The sequence below is a fragment of the Podarcis melisellensis genome (genome assembly GCF_964234715.1).
Source record: "Podarcis melisellensis genome assembly, chromosome: 2".
NCBI lineage: Eukaryota > Metazoa > Chordata > Lepidosauria > Squamata > Lacertidae > Podarcis > Podarcis melisellensis.
Genome location: NC_138529.1, coordinates 106867941 through 106888046, shown reverse-complemented (window position 1 = coordinate 106888046; position 20106 = coordinate 106867941). Strand labels below are relative to the sequence as shown.

Genomic DNA, 20106 nt, shown 5'->3' with positions numbered 1-20106 from the left:
GCTCACTGAACCTTGTTACCTCTTCAGAGTCCAACACCTCCTCCTCCCAGTCTGCTTCTTCTTCTCCATCTGATCACTCATTGTCACCCCACCACCAATCCCCAAGCTTTGATCCTTCTTCCCTTGGGGTTACCTACCTGGTGCCTTCTACCACTTCTCTGTGTCCAGCCAGTCCATGGATTGGGTGCTGACAGAAGAGTCACACAATTATTCACTTAAGCACTGCATTTTGTTCTGAGAGCCAGGCTACTGGTTGGTTGTATTTGTGGACATTGGTATTACTCTGTGGCCAAAGGATAGGAGGACTGCAATTACCTTGGGCTGAATCCTTTTAAGTTCTACTCAGAGTAGACACATGGAAATCAATTGTCCTATAATAGTCATGTCCTTTAATTGGGTGGATCTCCTCTGAGTATGACTTATTTTGGAGGCAGCCCTTTGTCTTTCCCCCTGCACCTTCTCCCAATTTATGTAAAAGCAAGGTCTCTCTGACCCCTGGCCTACATTCTGATGCTGCCAAGGTGAAGCCTCCTCCCACTGGGTGAGCAAAGCCAGTCGGTCATTGACTTTTGCATATGTACAGATGTGCAGATGTTCCCTGACCAGGTGTTTTTCATAAGAGTCTCTGGATCCTCAGCAGTACCTAACTTTCCTCTTCAGAGTGAGCTGCAGGGGATACTGAGGAGCAGGAGAACCCCATCAGGGTGAGTCTGTAAGGAACAGAAATGTGATGTGAGCTGGCCATGGGGGTTAACTCAGAACATTACCAAAAACTGGAGGCACAGCAACTCTAGACCACAAATCAGACTGCCTCTAAAAATGAATGAGAAAGGGGGAATGTTCTTTGGAGAACAGGTAGAAGACCAGCCATAGGAATGTATATCAGAAACTTGAAACAAAAAAAAATTTCTTCCAGTAGCACCTTAAAGACCAGATTAGTTCTTGGTATGAGCTTTCGTGTGCATGCACACTTCTTCACACTGAGTTCTAGCAGTGTCCATTTTTTTTTTTACCTTCTTTTGGTTGGGTTTGTCTTGGGTGTTTTGAATGATAGCCCCTTCTGCCCAACTGTACAGCAGTAATTCTGGAGAAACTTCACCCATAGAATGGCTGAAGTAAAGTTTGATGATACTTTGAGTAACTGGGTGTGGATGCCCCAGCAGATTTGAAGAAGAAGGAGACTCTTTTCAATTTCTCCATTTAAGGTGTAGCTGTTAGGATAGATGTGCATGATTGAGAGATGTGATATATCCAATTACCTGTTGCATTCATAATTTAGAGGTACCAAAAATTCTGTTAAATAAATGAAATAGGTATGAATAGTACAGTAATGAATAACTATATGTGCTAAGGATGCTACAGGGATTAGAAACCATCAAAACATCAGAAAAAGCTGGAAAGAGTCCCTTGCCACCTTAAAGGGTGTTTACGGTCCTATAAAAGCTGTTGTTCTATGTCCTATTTTTTATTTTTTGCAGATAATGTATATGCCATTTGACTGTTAAAAGACACTCAAAGTGCTTTACAAAAAGATAAAACAATAACAGTATCAGTAAGAAGAATTAACAACAAGAAATATTATTTAAAAAAAGTTATCAGTGAACTAAAAACAGATTAAGACTCTCGCACCCATATTAAGATATTCGTTTCCGGTTTCAGACGTTATGGTTAATGATGGCATTGAGGAGAAAGGTTTGTTTTGTTTTGTTTTTAAATATAAATGTGTGATATTATTGTATTGCAGCATTGTGATGGTGAAGTGTGATATCTTTCCCACATTTAAAAGAACCTGGAGAGCCTTTTAGGGCAAAATAGAAATCGATAAAAAATAAACAGTTTCATCAAATGGGACCTATTGCTAAGGCCATACTGAACGTATGGTCAGTTGGCCGATATTCACTGCCCATATGAAAACCCCATTTTCTACAAAATATGGTAGAGTAAAAGGTGTGGTGAACCTCAGGTGTGGTGACTGCTGAATGTGATCCTTGGGGACTTCATAGACCCTAGGGACTTGTCACTATGGTTAACCTAATTCTGGGAGAATCAGAGAAAATTATACCCACCCCCATCATCATCATCATTTCAGATTTCCATATTTTGGGGGCAACCAAAGATGGGGGATATTGCATACATTTCTGTCTTCTAAATAAAATAGCAGCATGCCATACTGCATGCAAATCCCTTGATTTGCCTGTGCCAACATCTGGAAGGTTGGCCTTCCTGTCACTCCTGATTGTAACACATCTTAGTCAGTTATTATTTTGCAAAAAGAGCCTGAAGGTTTTGTGAATTTACACATACAATGATGCCTGCCTGAATGGAAATTTTTTTTGAATGAACCTAGTCTCCAGGCAAGATGACTAAAGAGTGACAGCTATCTGATGGCTATCTGAAATAATCTCAAAACATCAGCAGGTGAGGCAGTGATGTAACATTTACTGGAAGAAGAATGTCAGCCCTCAGGGTGGTTAGAATCATAGTCCTGTAGAGTTCGAAGGGAACCCAAGAGCCTTCTCGTCCATCCACCTCAGAATTCCTTCCAGCTCTATGATTCTATGGAACTGTCTCCCTGTTCCATATATAGTGGTACCTCAGGATAAGTACTTAATTCGTTCTGGAGGTCCGTTCTTAACCTGAAACTGTGCTTAACCTGAAGCACCACTGTGGCTAATGGGGCCTCTTGCTGCTGCCGCGCCGCCGGAGCACGCTTTCTGTTCTCATCCTGAAGCAAAGTTCTTAACTATTTCTGGGTTAGCGGAGTCTGTAACCTAAAGCGTCTGTAACCCGAGGTACCACTGTATTCCTCTGCCCTTTACAGCTCGCATGGCTGCTCCCTGAATTTTGTAACTCTATCCCTGCAAGCCATGTGCAAATGTGGTGTAAGGCTGACAGTTCTTGAATAAACGAAGTTTAGGAATGATTGTTTCCTATTGAAAATTTGTACCAATGCCTTGATCAGTGTTTTTTTTTCTGGGGGGAGGGATACCCCTAAACATTTTGTTAATCTAATGGGAGAAGAAACTATTTATTTTTCTTTAAATTGGTTTCTTCACTAGTACAGTGAATTGTCAGTTCTGTTGCTACCCGCAATGGCGGCCTCATTTCCTGTCATGGTATTTCCTGAGTCTCAGACGGAATCGAGCGTTTAATGTGTGAAGCAGTGTGGAATTTGAGTACTCCTGAACATTTTTTTCTAGAAAAAAAGAACTGGCCTTGGTCCCTGCTTTCCTTCTTCAGTGCCCAGTTGTATTCCTCACATGCCTATAGGTTATGTTAGCTGAAGCTGGTGAGAAGTCCAACAACACCACAGGTTCACAATCTTGTTTTACATGGTTATCTTAGAGTAGGCACCCCAATAAGAAAAATAGAATATTTATGTTGTGTTTCCCATGCCACTCCTATTTCTGATTCATTCAGCTAGAGCTACTATGCCTCGTTTCTGGACTTCACCCTCCTCCTTGTGCCTCCTCCTCTTCCTCCTGGCTTCAAGCTCTGCCTCTGAAGATGATACTGTGGTGGTCACCAGCAGTGGTCCTATTAGAGGCAAAAGACTCCCAGCTGGCTCTGGCTCTGTGACCGCCTACCTGGGCATCCCCTATGCTGAGCCCCCCATAGGCAAACTGCGTTTCCAGAAGCCGGTTCCACATCAGCCGTGGAGCCAGGTCTTGGAGGCCACCACCTTTGGCAACTCTTGCCTTCAGTTTAATAACGATTCCTTCCCTGATCGACCCATATGGACTCCAAACACACCACTTTCAGAGGACTGCCTCTTCCTCAACATCTGGGTGCCTCACCCACGGCCAGTCACACCAGTGCCCATCCTTGTATGGATCCATGGTGGGGTTTTTAGCATGAACTCAGCTTCAGCAGATGTCTTAAATGGAGGCTTACTAGCTGCTACAGAGAATGTCATTGTGTGCAACTTGAATTTCCGCATGGGGACCATGGGTTTCCTGTACCTGCCGCCAGCTGCCCCAGGAAATGTTGCATTGTGGGACCAACATCTAGCTCTGAAGTGGGTGAGTGAGAATGCAGCTGTCTTTGGCGGGGATCCAGCTCGGTTGACTCTCCTTGGTGTAGGTGAAGGAGGAGTTTTAGCAGGTTTCCACCTGCTTTCACCGGCAAGCCAACCCCTTGTTGCCCGTGGTGTGCTTCATAGTGCAGTTCCCACTGCTCACCGGATTTGGAGGAGTCCTGAAGATGCCAAAAGAGAATCAGTGATGGTGAGTCAGCTCATGGGGTGTCCTAAAACTAACCACAGTGCGATGGTCAGCTGCCTACAGGGGAAGGAAATTGAGAGCCATGCACTTTCTGAACTCTGTGGTATCAGATCAATAACAGTGGATGGGGAATTTCTTACTGATGAGCCCCGAAAGCTCCTGGAGAGAGGCATTCAAGGCAAACCCATTCTCACTGGTGTCGTGGCTAATGAAGACTCATTCCTGGCATACCTTATGCTTCCTAGTGCTGAAGTAAATGATGGGATCCTGACCTGGGAGCAGCTCCTTGAAGGGGTGCTGGAAACTCTGAAAACAGAAGACATTGCCAGGGCTATAGCCCTGAAGTATGTTGAATACTTTCAAGGGCCAGAGCGGTACCGTTTGGCCTTGATTCAGTATTTGGGAGATTATCCCTATTTATGCCCAGTGATGGAGTTTGCTGCAAAGGCCAGGGAGCTTGGGAGCCCAGCTTATGTTTATTCCTTCAGCCACCGCAGTTCTGGCTTTCCTTGGCCAGAGTGGATAGGGACTCCCCACGGAGCAGAGATCCCCTACTTATTTGGAAACTTGGCAGCGTCATTGCGGAAAGACCCATCGGAGGCGGAGGTGGAATTGAGCCGGCGAGTGATGAGATACTGGGCGGAGTTTGCCAGAAGCGGGTAAGTTATTAACCTTTCTATGCCAAGAACTAAGTATGCCAGCCCATATATACCAACATGCCTTTTACTATGTTTTTAAAAATAAATGAAGCAATTATCTTGTTGCACACCATCCCAATATCTAAGTGGTACTAGATTTCAGAGTTCCAGGTGTTTCACCTCGGTTTGGTTTCCTTGGGATGAAGACTGCCATGTCTTTAGGATATATGGTTTATTTACACACACATAGATATGCAACCTGCTCCTATGATGGAGAGGTTGACAGCATTAACCCCCCAGTAGGTCTTGGACCCCAAGAATTACAAGGAACGCCAGCATCATGCAGGCTACCCTCCCCTAGACTCACAACAATATTTTCAGCTGCTGATTTTATTTATACTTTAATTTTTTTATTTTTTGGATTACTTTTTGTAAATTTCTGAATGTTATTATTTTAAAATATCTATTCTGCTCCTGCAAACTGCTTCAACATCTGACAATCCAATTAATTAAATAAAAATAAGTAAATGGTGGAACCTGGATCGTAAAAAACAACATGTGCACATACGTTTCAGTGTATACAAATCTAAATGTTCCCATTTGGTAACTGATCTGTGGTTTTCCGAACTGAAAATGTTCTAGGGGTGACTACTTGCTTCTGACTTTCATGTCAGCTCTGTCTACTTCAAGCATTGGGTCCTCACCCTGAAATCAGTCTGAGGCTGTAATAAAGCTCTGATTTCTTTGTCTGCGCCGAATGAGGAACAGTGGCCTGTCTACAATGCTACAGAGCAGAACGTCTTCCACATCACCACAGAGGCAGCCCAGCACAAATGGATGCCACCTGGTCCACGATGTGCTTTCCTGGCCACTCATCTAGCAAATGAAATAGAAGCAAGTGAGTTCAGGACTCTCTTTGGAAAGGGGGGATATGGCGATACCCAGCTCTGGTTTGAGAACCTACAGCCCTCAGTTGCTAGATGAAAATATGGAGAAGGGATTTTATTAAAAGGGGGCATTTTTCTCTTATCAGAGGTCCTCCACAAACTCCCCACAGCTATCTTGTCCCCTCAGTGCTCCAGGGTCCCTCCTCTCCTCCCCACTCCCTTACTGACTTATCCTCTGCCTTTCCCAGGCTTCAGGCTTTATCAAACATTAAAATAAGAGCCACCACACGAATAGTTACTGTTAGGTGGTTGTTGAGGTTGCTCGAGTAACCAGCCAGGACTCCAACCTGTGTTTTACAGGCTTTATTTTGGTGCAAACTATTTACAGTGAAGAGCCCCAAAGCTCATGTCTAGCTCAATCGCCAGCAGAATCCGGGAGTGGTCTTTCTTTGGACCTCCCCCAACATAAGAGTTTTGTTGCCCCCAACCTTCTCCTTCCCTCTTTGTGCCTTTGGTTACTGCACAGGATGGGCGATGGCAAGGGCGTGTTTCCCTCCTGTCCGGCTTGCCCAGGAGCGGTGTTAAGGCTCCCACCAGCATCCTCTGGTCCTTGCACCTCTTCCCCACTTGAGGTGGGACTTTACTCCTCCCCGGAAGAGGAATTGCTTCACAAGATTTTTGGAGGCTCCCTGTAACACAACTGCTCTTCTATTTCTCGCCTCTGAGCCGATGGCAGTTCCCTGACAGTTACGTTATCTGCAACACAACATTTCATAAGTTTTGTTTTTTTAAATTGCCAATTGCTGGAGAAATGTGGAGAACTGAATTATAAGAACAGAGAAATGAGAACCTGGGAGAACCAAAACGGGCAGATCTGTTCATCCACAGTGGTCAAGGATGAGCATTACAGGCCAACAACATCTGGAGGGCCATGTGTTTCCCATCTTCCTTTTTCATTTTTAGTTCCCGCAGTATTCTGTTACAGGAGACATGATGGCTGGAGCCTTGCTATCGTCACTGCAGGAGCCACTGCGGTAAAACATTTTTAAAAATGTGAGCTGGGGAAGGGAATACTTGCTCCCCTTAGATGCCTCAGAGAACTTCCTGTGAAGCAGCTTAGGACCCCATCTTCAATGGGGCATGAGGAGTACCATAAGAATGCAGGGGGGAAGGATTCTGGCCTGCTTTTGATGGGAAACAAAAACCGGGAGACTAATCAGATCTCCTGCACAAGGAGTTTGATCTTCTGTTGATCAGTTATTTCTCCCAACCATTGTTTATTTTTCCTTTTGCAGGGAAATCTGAAGAAGGTTGTATACCACCTGTTCAGGAGAAAGATGTGAAGAATGAGGCCGGAGATGGCAAAAACCATGCCTCAGGAACAGTTTAGCTAGGCCAAACTCTGAGGGATCTGCAGTCATGTACAAACCATACGGTAGCATAGCTATTCATCGCAACAAACCTGAATGAAGGAAGAAATTACTGTGATATGAATTGAATAAAAATGTAAACCCTCTTCAGGCATTTGGTATCTCCAGAATACTTGGGTTTCTTCAAGAAGAATGGGGATCTGGAACAATACCAACGACACATTCCCTAGGTAGGATGGCCAGTGAGACTGGCCTGTGAATTTTGGATAGCATCTTCACACACTAAGTATATATAGATACTGACTCCTTGAGTGGCAGAAAAACGGAAGGGAATGGTGTGAGGACAGCCTTGTTCTAATAGAGGTTAGCTGGGTCACTCCCTTTGCCCCCATCTCATTTATAGGATTTAATGCTTTGACAACAACTTATTCCTAATAAAGATCCTTGAAAAGTTTGCTCAGTCTGCATTTTTTTAATCGAGCCAATGTAATTTGCACATCCTGGAAACGGAACATAGGTATCATTTCGTTTTCAATGGCACACTAAATACTATGATCTGGTTCTCAGTGCAAAAACATAACAAAATGCATATAAGATAGATGTTATTGTTGTTGTTTAGTCGTTTAGTTGTGTCCGACTCTTCATGACCCCATGGACCAGAGCACGCCAGGCACTCCTATCTTCCACTGCCTCCCGCAGTTTGGTCAGACCCATGTTTGTAGCTTCGAGAACGCTGTCTAACCATCTTGCCCTCTGTCGTCCCCTTCTTCTTGTGCCCTCAATCTTTCCCAACATCAGATAGATATGCTAAGCCAAAACATGCATAAAATGCACAAAGCATGTACAAAATGCACATTTTGTGGGAGGGAAGCTGTTTCAAATATAATGCACATGTTTGTGTAGTTTTTAAAGTGCTTTTATCACACATTGGGATGGGACGAACTGATGAATAAAACTTAAATGAAGCACGCAAGACTTATCTGGACAAGAAATCGACTGATAATCGACTGATCCGTAATTCAATGACCACTACTTTCAACACTGGCAATTTGAGGGCAGCAGCCTAGTTTCCTGGTTTGCATAACTTGTGGCACATACAGCCCTAATCTCATACTGAGGGGAATGCTGACAGGGATGAGGGGAAAATTCCATCTAGTTTGCATTGAAAGGCAAGTTTACCTAATTCACACTTTGTGTTGAGACATACCAACCAAAGCACAGACATCCTTCAAAATGTGCAATTCTCTGAATTTTGCAATGCAATTTTCCAGTCAAGCAATGTTTACAAAAACACATATTACTAGGGTAAAGAGTGCGTAGAAAGGCATACATTGGAGAAAATGACATACAAAAATGTGTTATATTAGGGGAAATTAGTTTGCAGAGATATGAGTATTGGATAAAATTGCATAAAAATGTATATATTAGGAGAGACATTCACACTAAAATCCCCCTGAATTTATGACCAACTGATGTGGAAATGTGGAGAACTGAATTTAAGAAGGGATGAAATGAGAAACTGAAATGGACAGATTTGCCCATCTTTTCCATGGTTTCCCGGAGGAGTGGTGTGTGTGTGTGTGTGTGTGCGCACACACACACACACACACACACTTGCTGAAACTCCCCATCATTCCAGCATCAGCCTTCTAAGGCAATAGTCTCTCTTTGCCCTAATGCTAAGGCTGACCCTAGATCCATCAGGAGTTTTTCTCATTCTACAGAAGCAAATTTGTCCGCTTCAGTTTCTCATTTTCCTACAGATTATTTGCTACATCATCATCATCATTTATATCCTGCCCATCTGTCTGGGTTTCCCCAGCCACTATGGGCAGCTCCCAACACAATATTACAAACACGATAAAACATCAAATATTAAAAACGTCCCTAAAGAAACCGGAGCTTGAAATCTGGAACAGACACACAGAACATGAAAGCTGGAACAGACTCTGAGTTGCACATTGCTAATCTGGGTGCTGCTAAAGCCTACATACCCAGGGGTGGATTTAGATTTGATGAGGTCCTAAACTACTGAAGGTAATGGGGCCCTTTATATGCCCAGCTGTCCTTTGTCAACAACGAATTGTCACTGTTTTTTGTGTTGAATATATGCTATATGGTAATTTATGGACCTAATAGGTATCTAAAGCCATTTGCACATAACAAAATGTTTTTTTTATCTTATCTTTTGGAAATGTACATCCAGGTTTTTTTCCTTTAATTTTTTTGGGGGGCCCCCAAGAGAGTGGGGCCCTTAGCTATAGCTTGTTTAGCTCATACGTAAATCTGGCACTGATGACACCCAGTAGTCATGGCATGTTTCGTGCATGCAATAGAGTAGCCGTGTCGGATCAAACCTGACATTGTGCCAGGTCTGCGTCTTCTGGAAGCTGCTGGAACCTGAGTGCATTATTTATTTATTTGCTGCTGCTTTTGATGAAGGCCCCACAGAGACCTTGGCCTTCCGATGAGAGTGACAGAAAAGCAACCATATTGCTTAAACAGAGCGGGAGCACAACATGTTTGGCCAGACCAATGCTGGAAGTGTGTCAAAGGTCCCTGCATTAGCACTTATACAACAGGATCCCAGGTGCTCATTTTCCTCCCCCTCTCAGATTGATTACGGTACAGTGGTACCTCGGGTTAAGAACTTAATTCGTTCTGGAGGTCCGTTCTTAACCTGAAACTGTTCTTAACCTGAGGTACCACTTTAGCTAATGGGGCCTCCTGCTGCCACCGCACGATTTCCGTTCTCATCCTGAGGTAAAGTTCTCAACCCGAGGTACTATTTCTGGGTTAGCGGAGTCTGTAACCTGAAGCATCTGTAACCTGAGGTACCACTGTATTGATAGCTGGAAGTTCCCTTGCATGAAGAATCACTTATACAGTGGTACCTCAGGTTACAGATGCTTCAGGTTACAGACTCCACTAACCTGGAAGTAGTACCTCGGGTTAAGAACTTTACCTCAGGATGAGAACAGAAATCGCACGGCAGCTGCGGTAAAGATGCTGATGCTCTGTATCCACAGTTTTAGGCAGCGAGGGTTCTGAATACCAGTTGCTGAAAACCACAGGCGGGAGAGAGGGCTCTTATGCTCACATTCCAATTGTGGGTTTCCCCACAGGCATCCGGTTGGCCATGGGGAGAACAGGATCCTGGGCTAGAAGGGGCACTGGCCTGATGCAGCAGGCTCTTCTGATGTTCTTAACATTTGTAATTGTAATACTTGTAGAGTTTGAAGGGACCACAAGGGTCATGTAGTCTGACTCTTTGCCGTGCCCAACATGGGACCCAGACCCATGACCCTGAGATTCAGAGTCTCATGCTCTTCCGATTGAGTAGCATAGTTAAAATACAGTGGTACCTCGGGTTACAGATGCTTTAGGTTACATACGCTTCCGGATACAGACTCCACTAATCCAGAAATAGTACCTCGGGTTAAGAACTTTGCTTCAGGATGAGAACAGAAATCGTGCTCCAGTGGCAGCAGGAGGCCCCATTAGCTAAAGTGGTGCTTCAGGTTAAGAACAGTTTCAGTTTAAGAACGGACCTCCAGAAAGAAATAAGTTCTGAAGCTGAGGTACCACTGTATATAGATTCCCCCCCCCCCCGTCACCAGGCACAAAGGGAACTAGAGGATGGAATTCAGAATCATTCAGACCCCCTCACCCCAATGCAATTCTGATTCTAGCTCTGAAGCAAGACCCAATTGAATGACCAGTAGTTAAAATGTTAAGTAATTCTTGGTGACTTAAAATGTCAGCTGTTGTGATGGTGAAATAACATTCATTAGAAGAAAGAATGTCACATTTCAGGACAGTCGTACCTGGTGGCTTAAGGGCACCCGGATGTGAGCATGAAACATAACACAGGAGCCTTGCAATTCCTGGAAGATGCTCTTGCCACACAGGCCTTACAATACAAAAGGAGCACCAGCGACCAACACATCAGTCTCAAAGACGGGGAAGGGAGTGTAAGAACTGCAGAGGTGGAACTGCTTTCCTTGCAGCACCCCCAAGGAGCAGTCTGAAGCCTCCATAAGTGCCCCCTTCTTGCATCTAGAGCAAAGATATTTGGTAAGTACACTACTGCAGAGAATGTGCGGTTGTGTTGTAGATGGGAATATCTTTTATAATTAAGGTTTCATTAAAAGCTTTCATAATAGATTACATTAAGAAACAAACTGATCTAAACAAAAATAAAAAAGAGAAAAGGAGAAAGAACAAAGGTCCTCTCTCACAGGTATGTGTAATGGTTATAGGGGTTGCTCGTGCGTAAGTTGACGCAACTCCTGGCTAGGTTACCCGGTTGAACTCTTTCTGTCTGGACAGCCCTTCACTTCGTGGCTGTTTCAGTTGCTGGCAGAATCCGTCAGTGGGCGTTTCTTGAACTTCTTCCAGCAAAGAAGTTCTTTGACGCCAAGTCTCCTCCTACTCTCCCTGCGCGGAAGTCTTCTGCACAGGGAGGGTGTGGGCAGCGGAGTACCCGTGCTCTCCCCACTGGTCTCCGGGGAAGAGTCCTGGAGCCCCCTCTCCGATTCCTCCATCCGCCCCCCTTTATCCCTGGTGTTATGCTGATTTCCTTCCCCAGCAGATGGGCTGCCTCTCTCCCTGCTGGGACCCTCTCCAGCATCGCTCTGGAGCCTTGCCTCCACCTCTGGCTCCGATGGCAGTTCCCTGACAGTATGTATTAGCCCTTATCCCAGACAGAAGGAAGTGAAGACCCCCAGATTTCACTTGGGAGTTTCCCATTCTTTTCCCAGCTTGGGAGATCCTCACTTCCTTGCCCTTCACACAGTATCCTTCACCAACCAGTATATTGAGAATTCTTGAGAAGATGAAATCAACAAGCCATTTCTTTCTTTCTCTTAAAAAAAAACTGGTCTCCCCCTCTCTCCAATCCTGGGTTGCATTAATGACCTGGCAATTGGTCATGTTGGCTGAAGCTGATTGGAACTGATATCCCATAGCACTTGGAATGCCACAGATTCCCCATCTTGTTATATGGTTAACTTGGGTTGCATTCACATTGCAGTTTTCTTTCATGCTGTTTCCCTGTTAATTTCTGCACCTCATTTGAGCTTTCACATGAAGGGCACTTCTGGGTAAAAAAGGATAAAGGTGAAGGACCCCTGGACGGTTAAGTCCAGTCAAAGGCGACTGGGGTTGGAGGGAGCTGGCCGAGGGAGCTGGCGTTTGTCCACAGACAGCTTTCCAGGTTATGTGGCCAGCATGACTAAACCGCTTCTGGCGCAACGGAACACCATGACGTGTGCCAGAGTGCATGGAAACGCATTTATCTTCCCGCCACAGCAGTACTTCTTTATCTACTTGCACTGGTGTGCTTTTGAACTGCTAGGTTGACAGAAGCTGAGCAACGGGAGCTCACCCCGTCGCAGGGATACGAACCGCTGACCTTCTGATCGACTAGCCCAGGAGGTTCAGTGGCTTAGACCACAGCGCCACCCACATCCCTGGCACTTCTGGAAATGTAGCAGAATATGGTGCAAGTTTAGCACCACTTTTCATGCTGTTTGCTTCTCGGTGGGAAAAAATCAGTTTGCAAATAAAGTAGAAATGCACCAAACTTTATTTTGCAAATAAAGTAGAAATGCACTAAACATGTACCATACCCCACTAGATTTCCAGATGTGGTTGTATGTCATGTGAAAGCTGAAATACGATGTGGAAAACCAGAGTCTGGGAAACATCTGGAGAACAGAATAGACTGCCATGTGGCTGCAGCATTTCTAAAAGAAATATATAATAATATATTGTTGTGTTTCCCACCCTAACCCCATTTCTTATTCTTTCACCTGCAGCTGCTATGCCTCGATTCTGGGCTTCACCCTCCTCCTTCTGCCTTCTCTTCCTTCTGGCTTCCAGCTCTGCCTCTGAAAACGATACTGTGGTGGTCACCAGCAGTGGTCCTATTAGAGGCAAGTGGCTCCCAGCTGGCTCTGGCTCTGTGACCGCCTACCTGGGCATCCCCTATGCTGAGCCCCCCATAGGCAAACTGCGCTTCCAGAAGCCGGTTCCACATCAGCCGTGGAGCCAGGTCTTGGAGACCACCACCTTTGGCAACTCTTGCCACCAGGCAATTATTGATTTCCTACCTAATTCCACCATATTATTTCCCAACACACCAGTTTCAGAGGACTGTCTCTTTCTCAACATCTGGGTGCCCAACCCACAACCAGTCAAACCAGTGCCCATCCTTCTATGGATCTACGGTGGGGGATTTATCAGTGGCACAGCCTCGCTGGACATCTACAACGGGGCATTCCTAGCTGCTACAGAGAATGTCATTGTGGCCTCCATGAATTACCGAGTGGGGAGTCTAGGTTTCCTGTACCTGCCGCCAGATGTCCCAGGAAATGCTGGCTTGTGGGACCAACATCTGGCTCTGAAGTGGGTGAGTGAGAACGCAGCTGTGTTTGGTGGTGATGCAGCCCAGATAACGCTCTTTGGTGTAAGCGCTGGAGGATCCTCAGTTGGTTTCCACCTGTTTTCACCGGCCAGCCAACCCCTATTTGCCCGTGCTGTGCTTCAGAGTGGAGTTCCCAATGCCCCCTGGGGTTGGCGGAATCCTGAAGATGCCCTAAGAGTTTCGGTAAATGTGAGTCAGCTCATGGGGTGTCCTATAGCTAACCACAGTGCTATGGTTAGCTGCCTACAGGGGATAGAAGGCAAGGCATATTCTGACCTGGGACCTATGTTTTCTTTGACAACCGATGGGGAGTTCATCCCAGACGATCCCCACAAGCTCCTGGAGACTGGTGGCGTTCAGGGCAAACCCATTCTCGCTGGTGTCAGTGCTGACGAAGGGTCACATATGGTATTAATGCTATTTCCTAGCATCATAGGAAACGATTCAATACTTACCAGGGAACAGCTCTATGAAGGGGTGAATCAAACAGTAAAAAATGGAACTAAACAAAATGCCATCAATGCCACAATACTGAAATACGTCCAAGAGAGCCATGGGCCAGAACAGTACCAAATGGCCTTGACTCAGTTTTTAGGAGATTACTTCTTTGTGTGCCCACTGGCTGAGTTTGCTGCAAAGGTCGGAGGAGCCGAGAGTCCAGTTTATGTTTACTACTTCGACCACCATTCTCCCGCTTGGCCCAAGTGGGCAGGAACACCCCACGGAGCTGAGTTGCCTTACTTGTTTGGAATCATGGCATCCGAGTCGCAAACAAACCAATCGGAGGCGGCGGCTGAGGATGCTGAATTGAGCCGTCGAGTGATGCGATACTGGGCAGACTTTGCCAGAAGCGGGTAAGGCATTAATCCCTCCGCGTCGAACACTTCCTGCTTATCTGTGTCCTAGAGGCTGCCTTTGATCTCTGTGCAAGTCGTGAATGTGTTTCAGCTTGAAATGTATGGGTATCCCACTTCCCAGCATGTTATTGTTGCAAAAGGCTTCAATTTTGTAGAGGCAGAGTAGGAAATGTCAGTCGAGGGGGGGGGGGAGGACAGAAAGGTGATTCTCCAGGCCTCTCTATCCAACCATCATGAGCCTTCCACCCCAGACCACATCTCTCACTTGTTGGAGTCTGTCTGTCTATCATCCTCCTATTAGGTGCAGGTCAATTCTGTGTCCAGGGCAGCTGTCTACCAGCTCCATCTGGTACGCAGGTTGTGACCCTACCTGCCCACAGACTGTCTCGCCAGAGTGGTGCATGCTCTCGTTATCTCCCACTTGGACTACTGCAATTCGCTCTATGTGGGGCTCCCTTTGAAGGTGATCCAGAAACTGCAACTAATCTAGAATGCGGCAGCTAGACTGGTGACTGGGAGTGGCTTCCGAGACCACATAACATTGGTCCTGAAAGACCTACATTGGCTCCCAGTACATTTCTGAGCACAATCCAAAATGTCAGTGCTGACCTTTAAAGCCCTAAACGGCCTTGGCCCAGTATACCTGAAGGAGCATCTTCACCCCCATCGTTCAGTTCCGAGGGCCTTCTGACGGTTCCCTCAGTGCACGAAGTGAGGTTACAGGGAACCAGGCAGAGGGCCTTCTCGGTAGTAGCACCCGCCCTGTCCTCCAAGCAGATGTCAAGGAAATAAACAACAATCTGACTTTTAGAAGACATCTGAAGGCAGCCCTGTTTAGGGAAGTTTTTAATGTTTGATGTTTTATCGTGTTTTTAATATTCTGTTGGAAGCCACCCAGAGTGGCTGGGGAAGCCCAGCCAGATGGGTGGGGTATAAATAAAATAATATCATCATCATCATCACCACCATCTATCTTGTATTATTTATTGATTACCCGCTCTTTACTCTCTGGTTTCTTTGTTGCCCCAACAGGAATCCCACCGGGTCAGAGGCAAGTGAAGTGAAGTGGCCCGTCTACAATTCCACAGAGCAGAACTTCTTTCATATCGGCGGAAAGGCAGCCCAGCCCAAACGGAGGTCACCTGCCTCACACTGTGGTTTTCTGGCATCTCTTTTTTCAAATGCAACAGAAGCAGGTGAATTTGGGGCTCCTCTGGGAGTGGGAGTGTATGTAGTTGCTCAGCTGTGCTCCTGTTGTGAACTCCGAGACAAGGAGATAAGTCACTACACAGCCGTTAGAAGACATCTATAGGGAAGTTTTTAATTATTTTTTTAATGTTTTGTTGTGTTTCTATATATAATGGAAGCTGTGAAGAATGGCTGGGGCAACCAAGTCAGATGGCCAGGGAATAATAATAATAATAATAATAATAATAATAATAATAATAATAATAAGGCATCCCATTTTCATTGGAGAAATGTTGGAGGGTATGCAATTGCTAGCTCAAAATATTGAGGAGTGATATAATTGAAAATGGGCATTATCAAAGTACTCTTCTGAAGCTTTACAGAAGAGCTCTTTCGAGAAAGGGAACCTATTTAGTTAACCAGCCAGCTTTAGAGGACAGTGTCAGAGGTTGGCATGGGAGGTTGGCATGTCTCTATCTGGCCCTTGCAGTTCTCTCCAGCCCACAACCACTCCCATTGTTTTTGCCTGGCCTAGAAAGTGTCCCTGATTGTTGATACAGTGGTACCTCGGGTTAAGTACTTAATTTGTTCCGGAGGTCCGTTCTTAACCTGAAACTGTTCTTAACCTGAAGCACCACTTTAGCTAATGGGCCCTCCTGCTGCCGCCACGCCGCCGGAGCACGATTTTTGTTCTCATCCTGAAGCAAAGTTCTTAACCCGAGGTACTATTTCTGGGTTAGCGGAGTCTGTAACCTGAAGCGTATGTAACCTGAAGCGTATGTAACTCGAGGTACCACTGTAATGCCTTTTGCTGTCCTGGATAGAGGATAGAGGGGGAAGTGTGAAACCCCCCATAGCAGTATGTTTCATTCACTGCTTCAAGGCTCCTCCTTTCTGCCTCCCACACTGGCTTACCTGCCCTCCAGTGGTCACTCTCCCAACATCCCAAATCCCTTAGTAACAGTTACAAAACATGAAAACAACAGCAAGAACCTGAAGCGCCCAAACAAAACCACACAGATAGTTATGTTATCTGCCACACACATTTTGCAGGAGTTTTTAAGAAGGGAGAAATGAGAAACCGGGAGAGGCAAATTGGGACTATCACTCCAGACCAACAACAACTGCAGGATCATAAGAGACTAGGGCCTGCAAGACAGAGCTGTTCCACCAGGCCTTTGGTCAGGGCACAGCCTGACCCCCTCCTCTGGCAATCTGCACAGAATTTTGCTTGATGGTTGCCATCAATTTGATTTTAATTAATTTTATAATGAATGTTTTTAGAATGTTGGATTATTTTGATTGTTGTTAGCCGCCCTGAGCCCAGCTTCAGCTGGGGAGGGCGGAATATAAATAAAATTTATTATTATTATTATTATTATTATTATTATTATTATTATTATTATTAGTTCCCCATCCATTTTTATTCCATTTTTAGAAAAGTTCTCTTAGGTTCCCACAACATTCTGCTACAGGATGCATGGTGGCTGAAGGCTGCGAACCAGAAAGCCTTGTTATCATCACAGTAGGAGTATTTTTTTTTAAAAAAGTCTGGCTGCAGCATTCTGCCTCAGCTGGAGCTTTTGAACGGGACCCAAGGGCAGCCCCAAACACAGCACATTACAGTAATCCAGCCTTGAGGTTACCAATGCATGGACTACAGTAGACTGGCTATCCCAGTCCAGGAATGGCCATAGTTGGCAAATCAGACATAGCTGGTAAAAGGGACACCTAGCTACAGAGGCCTCTGGGAGACCCCTATACTACTCACCTACTTTTTTAGTGGGAGTGCAATGCCATCCAGAACAGGTAACTTGCCAATTTCTCAAACATGGGAACCACCTCCCCACAGAGCCTCTATCTTCCCAGGTTTCAAACAAAGTTCATTGGCTCAAGAGTGTATGCCAGTAGATTAATGTCAAGAGACTAATCAGATCTTGGGCATGAAGATTTCGTTGACCATCTATTGATCAGTTCTTTCCAACAAGTCTTTATATCTAATCCAGACATTATATAATACTTTCCTGACAATATGATTTTTAAAGGCTTTGTGAGCTTTAACCTTGTCATACCACAAATATGCATGCCATCCAAAAATATTGTTAAAACCTTCTAAGTCCAAAATGTCTGTGTTCTCAAGAAGCAGCCAGTCCTTCAACCAGCAGAAAGCTGCTGATTCATAATAAAGTTTAAAATCTTTCCCCCTTTCTTTCTTTTTCTTTTTCTTTTAGAAAACCTTTTCTGAGGTCTCTGAAGAAGGCAGCACTTCACCCATTTTGGAGAAAGGTCCGAAGAATGAGAACCAAGACAATGGAAAACACACTTTAGGTACAGGTTAGCTAGGCCCACAATCTGTGGGACCTGTAGCCATGTTACAAAACACTACACAACTGTTTGGGATGTAGCTGTTCAAGACAGTTTGGTCACTGCCACAATATCACAGATTGGTCGCTCCAATCTGCACTCGCTGTATTGTAACTTTTGAATAAATGTCAAAAAGAAATGTTAAAAAGAAAACAAAGGATGTAGTAGTTCATGGGGGGGGGGGCAAAGCTGAGTGAGGAAACAGACAAACTGCTGAGATATGAATTGAATGAAAATGTAAAGCCTATTCAGACATTCAGTTCCTCTGAGCACCAAATGCATGAATGGGGTCTCTAGAAGACATGTTTCCTCCCTGAGAATGGAAATTCTGATTAATCAGGATTCCCATCCCTAGAAAACTCTATGCATCTCGGGCTCTTGCACATGGATGCCAATTGTGCACACACAGTTCTGATCTTGAAGAGAGGGGAATACGCAGTGGGTGGGTGAGGGGAGAAATTTGTCAGTTTTCATTTAAAGGCAAACACACCTCATTCACACTTTCTGGAACGGCATGCAAACCGAAACAGATAAGCCTTCCAAATCAGCCCTTCTCCGGATTTTGCAATGCCAGTCTCCAACAAGGTTAAGGCATGTACTGGAGAAACTATCAAGGAAAAAAATGTGTGATGTATTAAGGGAAATTGCTGTGCCAAAATATGAAGATTATTGCCTTTTAAAAAATTGTATGCATACCTGCATAAAAATGTAGCTATCAGGAGAATTTTGCACTAAAATGCTGATGGATTTCCATGAGGTTATTTTAAAACAAAGCACAAACAGGTGTGGAAAACTGAAGACTGGGGGGGAGAAAAATAGAAACAGGGAGAAACTGAAAGTGACAGATTTGCTCATCCCTACCATGGCCCTCGGGACGCGGGTGGCGCTGTGGGTTAAACCACAGAGCCTAGGGCTTGCCGATCAGAAGGTTGGCGGTTTGAATCCCCGCGACGGGGTGAGCTCCCGTTGCTCGGTCCCTGCTCCTGCCCACCTAGCAGTTCGAAAGCACATCAAAGTGCAAGTAGATAAATAGGTACCGCTCCAGCGGGAAGGTAAACGGCATTTCCGTGCGCTGCTCTGGTTCGTCAGAAGCGGCTTAGTCATGCTGGCCACATGACCCGGAAGCTGTACGCCGGCTCCCTCGGCCAAGAAAGCGAGATGAGCGCCACAACCCCAGAGTCGGTCACGACTGGACCTAATGGTCAGGGGTCCCTTTACCTTTACCATGGCCCTCAGGAGGAATTGTGTGTGTGTGCATGATGGAACTCAATCTCTCCATCTCCCCAGCATCTGCCATCTAAGGCGATTGTCTCACTCCACCTAATGGTCCTGGATACACCAGGAGCCTTTCTCATTCTATGTAAGATACTTATTTCCAGATTATTTGTTACCTTAAAGAAAGTTGAGATCATTTCAATCTGTTGGAGTATTATAACCTCTGTATGTTTTCAAGTAGGGTTGGAAATTTTTCTTGATTTTCTTGTTTTGTCTTTCTATAAATCACTTTGAGGGTTTGTTTTTTTTACAATCAAGCAGTGTATACGTTTTCTGAAACAAAAAAAAAAGGAAGAAAAAGAAACCAGGGACTTTATCGAACTGGCAGAGAGCAGGAGGAGGGGGGGAGCGAGTGGAGCAAATACAGAACTTTGCCCTTCTCTGAACCTTGGAAATCCCAAGTGGGGTGGCTACAATCGTGCTCAGGTTCTGCTTGAGAGTTTCTCACAGGCCTCTGGTTCACCACTGCGAGAACAGGGGCAAATCTTTCAAGTTTTCATTTAACAAAATGTATATGCCGCTTTTTCAGTGGAAAACCTCTAAGCGGTTTGCAAAGGGCAATCTGAAACATTCGTCTAAAAAGTAGCCCGAAAGAGCAAACATTAAAAACAAGGGAACACCATTTTAAAAGATGCTGGTAAACTCTGCAATCTTTAAAACTCTAAACATAAAATAAAACAACTTGTTAAAACTGTGTGTTAAAATGACTTGCCTGTGACAATTACTGGCTGAAACAAGGAAGTTTTGTTGTTGTTTAGTCGTGTCCGACTCTTCGTGACCCCCTGGACCAGAGCACACCAAGCACTCCTGTCTTCCACTGCCTCCCACAGTTTGGTCAGACTCATGCTGGTAGCTTCGAGAACACTGTCCAACC

At 45.1% G+C, this 20106-nt stretch overlaps 1 protein-coding gene, 1 long non-coding RNA gene and 1 pseudogene across 3 annotated transcripts; all 3 read left to right on the top strand.

The window, feature by feature from the left end:
- The first annotated feature begins 587 nt into the window (after nt 1-587).
- On the top strand, nt 588-17853 carry LOC309364730 (cholinesterase-like). Its single transcript, XM_081902543.1, has 4 exons — nt 588-708; nt 3425-4882; nt 15438-15601; nt 17825-17853. The coding sequence occupies exons 2-4, from the start codon at nt 3432-3434 to the stop codon at nt 17836-17838; spliced, it is 1629 nt and encodes a 542-aa protein (XP_081758669.1). The 5' UTR covers nt 588-708; nt 3425-3431; the 3' UTR covers nt 17839-17853.
- Nucleotides 5602-7264, top strand: LOC309365271. The gene is made up of 2 exons (XR_014165939.1): nt 5602-5759; nt 7044-7264. It is a non-coding gene; the product is annotated as an uncharacterized lncRNA (long non-coding RNA).
- On the top strand, nt 12941-14410 carry LOC309364834 (cholinesterase pseudogene; annotated as a pseudogene). Its single transcript has one exon. The product of its transcript is annotated as a cholinesterase pseudogene (transcript).
- Nucleotides 17854-20106: the final 2253 nt, after the last annotated feature.